The sequence below is a fragment of the Caretta caretta genome, chromosome 1, assembly GCF_965140235.1.
Source record: "Caretta caretta isolate rCarCar2 chromosome 1, rCarCar1.hap1, whole genome shotgun sequence".
Taxonomy (NCBI): Eukaryota; Metazoa; Chordata; order Testudines; family Cheloniidae; genus Caretta; species Caretta caretta.
The window spans coordinates 288,521,603-288,530,735 of record NC_134206.1 but is presented as its reverse complement, the minus strand read 5'-3'; the positions used below and the strand labels follow the sequence as shown (position 1 = coordinate 288,530,735).

Genomic DNA, 9,133 nt, shown 5'->3' with positions numbered 1-9,133 from the left:
AGAACTTACAGATGCCACAGAGAACTAGACAACCTTTTAACCCACCTACCAAAGTATTTGCAGTTTATCATTCAAAGCTGAGAGCTGCAGGGAGGGGCTGCTGCTTTAGCTGCCCAGTGTGGCAGGAGGGACAACTGAGAGCTAAGGGAAGGGCCACTGCTTTCCGGGCGGAGCGTGATTTGAGCTGTTCCCTGTTGTTCCTCCCCACTATTAGCAGGCACACATCGTCTCTAGTCTCAGTGATAGGAGCCTGGGCTTGCTACACCACCAGCATGAAGGCTTTGCTAATCCTGGGGCTTCTCCTCCTGCCCCTGGCTGCTCGTGGGAAGACCTATGAAAGGTGTGAGCTGGCAAGAGCAATGAAAAGGCTTGGGCTGGATGGATACCAGGGCTACAGCTTGGGACATTGTAAGTCTGCTGCCTTGGAGGAGATGTCTATGTGATTCAGGGGGCGGGGAGGGAAAGGGGATAAGTTGACAGGTGCCCATTTTCCTTTGGAAAGTCCAGTCAAAAAGGGGACCCAGCAGTGTCCAGTCAGATGTACTGACTGGAGACCAAAAGTCCGTTTACCAGAGAGGGTGGGAGTGGGAGGGGAGGTACTGGGTCATCAACCTTTGACAGCCCCTGCTCAACTAGGGTCGCCTTCTATCTGCAGACAACCGTGCGGTAGGCTCTGAGTCTGACTGCAGCTCCTGTCCAGGCCCCGGAGCAGAGGGAGCCCAGCTGGTGAGGGAGGGAGGATGAGACAATCCAGCAACAGGGAGTGGGGAGAGCATGGAGCAATAGGGGGAGGGCGAGAGAAGAGTGAGTGGGGGCAGGGCTTTGGGGGAAGAGGTGGGGCTGTGGCAAGGCCTCAGGAGTTTGATTTTCAGCAATTAGAAAGTTGGCAAATCTACACCCCAAAACACTCACTGGTGTTTCCTTCAAAGATATTGGCCCCATGTGGTGTTCACATGACAATCAAAAGTTTTACATGTAGAATTTTTTTTCTTACTCTTCATATTAAATAAGGATTGTGAATCCGATCAATTTAATGGGAAGCAAAACTGCCTGTGTGTATTTTGTATTAAATAATCATTTACATCATCTACAAACCAGTGATATAGGGGCATTTAGATTCATATTTCTGTAAAGTATCAAGCTATGAGGAGTTTGTATCACCAGAGAAAATACATCAGTCTGTGTGTGGTTATTTTTTTTAAATAACAGGGGTGTGCGCAGCAAGATACGAGAGCAACTTTAACACAGGAGCCACGAACTATAACCCCGGTGACCAAAGCACTGACTATGGGATTTTACAGATCAACAGCCACTGGTGGTGTAATGATGGCAAGACTCCAAGAGCCAAGAACGCATGTAAAATCCAGTGTCATGGTAGGTGCAATATGTTCCTACAGGTAACACTATGAAGGGCAAATTCTGCCTGTTTGTGTGAGCCTATAGCATTGCAAAGTTATAACTGAGGCCATATTTTGCTCCTAGTAGCCCTACATTAAAAAACCAACCCCTTATTCTACAGACAGAAGGGCGAGGTTGCAATGTGTGGGGATGCATGTGTGCTATAAAAGGGGGATTCCCAAAGGATTTTTTAAAAAGGAATTGTGTTCCTTCTTTTCTGACTTTCTGTTTTATGTTTCTTTAGTAAAAACAATTCCCTTTTCGAGAAGCATTTACTACTTACCGGTTATGTTGATTTGAGTACATGTAACTTTGTTCTCAGAGGATGAAGTTCACCGCTGTGCAGAAGGCCAGCACAAATGCCGGTTCCTGCCCTTGCTTCATTATAAAAAAAAACATTTTAAAGTTTCTAATTTAAAGAGACACAATCAACTTGAAATCTAGTCCATTTTAAGAAAGAATTAAAAATAGTTTCAAGTACTACAATATACCTTCCCGTCCCCTGACAGTTTTTGTATTTTTACAATCCCTCTTTTTTTTTTGGACTTGTCTCCTCTGTTGCTGTGTGAGAGACCCACACAAACAACATAGAAAACTGTCTGTCTGACTATACACAAAACCAGCAAAATAGCTATTCAGAAAGAGTAAAACCAACCCTTTTGGAGAGGGTTAGCACAGAATTTATGGTCTCACCTAAGACATATTACACCCAAAAGCTGTCAAGGGCACCAAGGAAAGAAGATGGAAAAAATACCAAACAATATTTTTCTCTCATTTCTTTCAATTTCTGGTGACTTTTAGGTGCTACTTGTGGTAATAGTTGATTTAAAATTTTCAGACAAGTGTGTTATATTGAAGCAGATGGTGTGGTATCCCTTTATAGTACTAGAAGACATTTGTTCTGAAATAAAACCATTAAATAGAATTCAGCAAAGTCTAATAGAAACAGATAGAAACTTTAAAGAGAGAAACAGAGCAATTGCCATACTGGATCTAACCAGTGGTCTTTCTAGTTCAATACAATGTCTCCAATAGCCTCTTTACTCCTGGGGGAATTCTATGCCAAAAATTAAAAATTCTGTACACAATATTTTAAAATTCTGCAAAATTCTTCATATTTTATTTGTCAAAATAACACAATATAATCACATCTGTTTCAATCATTTTGGTAATTTATTTTGAAATACCTGTCAGCAAGTATGTCTGTAACAATACAGACAACAAAAAAGATTCAGGAAATGTTTTCTGACAAATAGATTCCTTACTAGGCATATTAATACAGGACTCTGAGTAATAACTCATTTAAACTATAGTACAGAACCATATTTCCTGCTCCCCTCAGAAGCAGTGCAAAGACTTGGGGGAGTCAGGGGTAACAGAGGATCTGAGGGAGAGGGAAGTAATTGCTGGGAAGGAGCCTGGGTGTGAACTTAGAAGGTTGTTGGGTATGGGTGGGAAAAGTATGGAACAGGTGTTTTTGGGAGGTGGGGAGGGATTGTTAGGGAGCTTCCCCCATGCAGACCCTGGCTGACCCCTAGCCTCTCCCATTCAGTCAGGCACTTATGCCCCAGTCCACATGTGTCCCTCCACCCCCACTTAGCCAGGCCCCATACCAATGTGTCCCTGCACCTCCTCCCCCTGTACCCATGTGTCCCTGAACCCCCTCAGCCAGCCACCTCCCCCCATCCTCATGCAGCCCTAAACCCCCTCCCCATCTTCATGTGGCCCTGCAACTCCCTCCCCACTGTGGCCCAGCACTTCCACTCCCATTCAGGCCCTCCCCCAGCTTGTCCTCCCCAACTAGCCCTTATGAGCTCCTGTCTGTGATCCCGCAGCAGCCCCATGATGTCTGTCTCCCCATGTCCCCTGTCTCCTGACCTGGCCCGACAGGCGCTGTGAAGAAGGCATTGCAGGCTCTTTCTCTTCCCTAATTGGCCGGGAGCGCCACAGCACCCTTTGGTGGGTAAAAGGTGGAACTGTAGCACCTTTCTGGCAGGAGCTATTTTCTGGGGGAAAAAACCCTAAAAATATGCATAGCACATTAATTATGCATGCACACAGTGACATAGAATTCCCCCAGGAGTGTATAATAGCAGTGACCATTATCACATGTGCCAGAGGAAGATACAAGACAACTTACAGTAGTTGCTTATGCTATAACTAGCCCACAGACCTACAGCATTCTAAAGCTAAGATCAAATTGTGGAACTAACATGATGCTTGACACCAGAAAATTGCTTACTCTGTTTGTGTGTTATATCCCTTTTCCCTACCCTGGGTCTATCTTTCTATTTAGATTCTAAGATCTTCAGAACACGAACATCTACGATTCTATGTTTGTACAGTGCCTATCACCACAGGGTCCTGTTCTTGGTTGGTCCTTAGATGCTACTGTAATCAACTTGATTAATAAACAATAATACATAAAATATTATTTCAGCATCCATTTTAAGATGACTGATTTTAAAAAAATGAAGAGGAAAATGTTTTTTTCTTCCTCCGCTTACCACTGTATTTCTTTTTTAGAGTTACTGACAGCAGACATTACAGCGAGTGTAAATTGTGCAAAGAGAGTTGTTCACGATCCTAATGGCATGGGTGCATGGTACGTCTAAAACTCTTACAAGAACTAATAACAGTGACATACTTGTGTATATAGTTGGGGGGAGGCTAGTTAAAAGAGAGAGACTACACTCTTCTTTTGGATAAACAAGCTTGTAGAGAAGCAACAAGCAGGTTGCTAATATTTGCATGCTTAATTATTAACAGATTTGAACTCAGAACTTGTACACTAAGGATTCACAGCACAATATATTTATGGACATTGAGGCGTCTCAGTTGTAGCTCTGATACACATGAAGGCGACTTGGACCTTTACAGCAGCAGTGGAGATAGCTCTCAGATCTTCCTCCTCGAAAAACTCCTACACTTGGACTGAAAACAACTCCCTATTCATTATTAAAGGTGTACGGTCTATGACATAGAGTTGACCAGTTTGGATTTCATCCAGTATAGAGCACTGGCACTGTGAATGGCAGTCTATCCCATTTGCTCTAAACAACAGTCCAAGTGCCCTCTCTAGGTTCACAACTCACCTACTTCTGGGGTTTGACTTTTCTAATGACCAATAAAACAGCACAAAGTCCAGTCTAAACCTCCTCCGCAGACTTGGCTGACCTGACAGTTCCTAGCTCAGGATTGCTCAGCCCACCCCTTAGGTCCTCTCGGCCTCAGACCCAAGATCCCTCTGTTAGGTGACTGGCTCTGAAGCCTTTTTCCTCCATTTTAATTCCCTCTAGACTTGTTACTTCTGGCAGGTGAAATGGGACCGGCTTCAGCTGCTGTCTTCAGGACAGACAATTAACCCCTTCCTGCCCAGGTTCGCCCTGCTTGTCCACCACATCAGAAGCACACACACTCTTCTACTTAGAGAAATGTATTTGGTGAGCATCTGTGGTTCCCAGGAATTCAAACACCAAAGTAACAAATCCAGAACCACCAAGGACTTCAAGATTACATCTATGCTGCACAACAGGGCCACTTGATCCTTCATATGGCAGTGGGGATGGAACTTAAATCACCTTTCTCCAGAAGTTTAGTGCCCTCCAGCTGGAGATAAAAGGAAATGTTCATTAATTTTATTTAGCAGGATAGTGCTTATGGCACAACACTGAACAAATTTGATTCCATCCAGTAGAGAGCAATTCACACAGGCCATCTTCCAATTTTCCCCAGGGGTGCTCAAACCCTGCTTAGCCCCAGGCCCTACCCTCGCTCCACCCCTTCCTTGTAGCCCCCACCCCCACCCAGCCTCTTTCTGCTCCTGGCGCACCTTGGCCCCACCCCCATTCCACCCCGTTCTCCAAGGCCTACCCCACCCACCTCTTCCTGTCCCTGCTCCACCCTCTTCCCGCCTCTTTCTGCCCTCCCCCCAGAGCATGCCCTGTCCCCACTCCTCCGCCTCCCTCCCAGCATCTCCTGCACGGCACGAAACAGCTGATCCATCGGGGCCGCTGGCGGACGGGAGGTGCTGGGCGGGGAGGGGGAAGCTTGGCTGTCAGTGGGTGCTAAGCACATGCTAATTTTTTTCCAAGGGTGCTCCAGCCCTGGAGCTCCCATGGAGTTGTTGCCTCTGAGCAGCGTCACAAACACACCAAATTTATGTGGCAGGAATAGCAGCTGGTAAGTGGGCCTTTTGACAACCATTTGACAACCTTTTAGGAATTGTTGGTAGACTCAGGATTTATTCAGGCATGGATAGCTCCAGGATCCAGCTGGGCCATTCAGACTAGGCAGGTGCTCTGCTGGGATTGGACCAGTAGCAAATTATTTGTTATATTAGCTCGGATCTCTGCAGAAAAGTTAATCATACAAAAATGTAATTGGTTGTTTTTTTCTTGGGTGGCTTTGCACTAATTGATGAGATGGCCATAATCAACTAATGTGATTTTTAACTCAACAGGGTGGCATGGAGAAAGAACTGCAAAGGACGAGATGTCTCCCTGTGGATCCGTGGCTGTGGGCTATAAAGTGATGGGGTTTATCGCATCTTGGTTCCCTTATAAATAAGGAGCTTTTCACATAGAGCAAAATATTCTCTTTGCTTGCTTCCCTTTTACAATTAATCATGTTCAGAATAAAAAAAATTCAGGAGAAAGGTTTGCAGGGCAACTGACTGGTAAAATGCAAATATTTTACTCCTTGCTGTGGATCGTTCCATGTGACCAGCTGCAGTAACTTATTTTGTGTTCTACACAGTTTTAAAGAGCTCCTATTAGCTCTGTATTATGTATACACATTAGAATAAGCCAGATCTGTTTTTCCTGTGAGATCCTGCTACTACTTTGTTCTGCTAATTAGTAATATTATGTCATCTTGCTTTCGAGCTCACATTCATTACACTCAATAAAATTACTTACTTTGCGCATCATTTTTGTGATTCTTGGTTAATATACAAAAGAAACTGAATAAGAGATTATGAACTTGGGCCCAAGTCTTCAAACATATTTAGGCTCTTAACTTCCATTGATGTTCATTCAATGGAAGATAAGAGCCTAAATACCTTTAAAGAACAGGGCCTGGTACTATGAGATAAAGATTGTGGGAGAAGAACATAATCAGGGAGACCTACATGTTTTATATTGACTATCATAGTTTGTAAAAACATGGTGCGGAATTGTAATCTGTTATATATAATTATGTTCCAAAAACATGAATTTGGGCTTAAAAAATATGTTAAGATTGTAGCAACTACACTGATGTCACTCATCACATCATTTACACAACCCAAGCACTTAAAAGCAAAGAAATTAATAGTTAAGAACACTGGTCCTCTTACATTGTCAACATGACAAACACACACGCTGGTCCCAGTTCAATAAGGTATTGAAGCACGAATCATCCACTGTCAGGTCAGAGGGAGAGGAGAGGTACTTCCAGCACTCCGGCAAACCCCAGCTAGCAGATGCTCCTTTGGAGACGTTACCAACTGGCAGAGTTAGCTCTCCATTGGAGCATACCAGGCAAGAGAAATCAGGGAGCTGACAAGGGCACTGAGGAACTATTGGGATTGCAGCTAGCGGTGTGCCCAAGACAGAGGTGCAGCTTCACAGCAAGGTGATCGTAGGAAGGAGCCCAGGGTACCAGACGATAGTCCAATTGTGTTGCCAGAATTCTGGTCAGCGTGTTGTGGTGGGATCCCCACTGACCACGTAGTAGAACCCCTGGGCTGGGACTGGGAGGAGTAGGGTGAAGCCAAGGTCATGCATGGATTCACCAAGGGCAAGTCATGCCTGACTAACCTAATTGCCTTCTATGACGAGATAACAGGCTTTGAGGATGAGGGGAAAGCAGTGGATGTGTTATTCCTTGACTTTAGCAAAGCTTTTAACACGGTCTCCCACAATATTCTTGCCAGCAAGTTAAAGAAGTATGGGCTGGATGAATGGACTATAAGGTGGATAGAAAGCTGGCTAGATTGTCGGGCTCAACGGGTAGCGATCAATGGCTCAATGTCTAGTTGGCAGCCGGTATCAAGCAGAGTGCCCCAAGGGTCGGTCCTTGGGCCAGATTTGTTCAGTATCTTCATAAATGATCTGGAGCAGTGTTTCCCAAACTTGGGACACCGCTTGTTCAGGGAAAGCCCCTGGTGGGCCGGGCCAGTTTGTTTACCTGCCGCGTCCGCAGGTTCGGCCGATCACGGCTCCCACTGGCCGCGGTTCGCCGCTGCAGGCCAATGGGGGCTGCGGGAAGCGGCGTGGGCCGAGGGACATACCAGCCGCCGCTTCCCACAGCCCCCATTGGCCTGGAGTAGTGAACCGCGGCCAGTGGGAGCCGCAATCAGCCGAACCTGCGGACTCGGCAGGTAAACAAACTGGCCTGGCCAGCCAGGGGCTTTCCCTGGCCAAGCAGCATCCCAAGTTTGGGAAACACTGATCTGGAGGATGGCATGGATTGAGCCCTCAGCAAGTTTGCAGATGACACTAAATTGGGAGGAGAGGTAGATACACTGAAGGGTAGGGATAGGATACAGAGGGACCTAGACAAATTAGAGGATTGGGCCAAAAGAAATCTGATGAGTTTCAGAGTCCTGCACTTAGGACAGAAGAATCCCATGTACTGCTACAGCCTAGGGATCGAATGGCTAGGCAGCAGAAAAGGACCTGGGGGTTACAGTGGACGAGAAGCTGGATATGAGTCAACAGTGTGCTCTTGTTGCCAAGAAGGCTAACAACATTTTGGGCTGTATAAGTAGAGACATTGCCAGCAGATCAAGGGACATGATCATTCCCCTCTATTCAATATTGGTGAGGCCTCATCTGGAGTACTGTGTCCAGTTTTGGGCCTCACAGTACAACAAGGATGTGGAAAAATTGGAAAGAGTCCAGCGGAGGGCAACAAAAATGATTAGGGGGCTGGAGCACATGACTTATGAGGAGAGGCTGTGGGAACTGGGATTGTTTCATTTGCAGAAGAGAAGAATGAAGGGGAATTTGATAGCTGCTTTCAACTACCTGAAGGCTGTGGGAACTGCCCTGGACTACTTGCTGTCTGGCCCTGGCCTAGGCAACAAGAATCATGGAGACTGCTAATCCCTTTTTGAGCCGGTCCTTCCAGAAATGCAGAGCTAGGGGCCTGGCCTCCCTCCAAGTCTGATGGGGAGGGACAGCCACAACCTCCTGCACCTCTGGTGAGAGCCTCCTCCAGCCCCATAGATTTCAACAGGAGTAAGGTGCCTTAGGGATAGCTCAGTGGTTTGAGCATTGGCCTGCTAAACCCAAGATTGTGAGTTCAATCCTTGAGGGGGCAATTTAGGGATCTGGGGGCAAAGATTGGGGATTGGTCCTGCTTTCAGCAAGGGGTTGGACTAGATGACCTCCTGAGGTTCCTTCCAACCCTGAGATTCTATGATTAATACTTTATAGGATCTGGGCCTAGGACTCCCAAGTCTTTGGAATAGTAGATAGAAAAGAAAATGGGAAAGTAGGGAAGATCTTGTGGCTTCACAAATGGCTTGAACGATTCCCTCCTCTCCTCATCAAAGAAAAACCTGTGATTTATATTGGAGACAGTGCTGGATCTGGTATTACACTGGCACAAACGGCACTGGTCACATACATTAATACACACAAGCCTGGCAAACTTCTGCAATGCTCTGTTTAAATCAAACTGTAGACCGATGAATGAGGAAATGAAACCAGCCCCTTCCCTGCTGTCCCCCCACCCCCGCAGCCAT

The 9,133-nt window shown here is 45.9% G+C and overlaps 1 protein-coding gene across 1 annotated transcript; it reads left to right on the top strand.

Annotated features, from left to right (window-relative positions):
* The first annotated feature begins 214 nt into the window (after positions 1 to 214).
* LOC125630206 (lysozyme C) lies at positions 215 to 6,328 on the top strand. The gene is made up of 4 exons (XM_048835822.2): positions 215 to 408; positions 1,210 to 1,374; positions 3,925 to 4,003; positions 5,861 to 6,328. The coding sequence occupies exons 1-4, from the start codon at positions 273 to 275 to the stop codon at positions 5,925 to 5,927; spliced, it is 447 nt and encodes a 148-aa protein (XP_048691779.2). The 5' UTR covers positions 215 to 272; the 3' UTR covers positions 5,928 to 6,328.
* Positions 6,329 to 9,133: the final 2,805 nt, after the last annotated feature.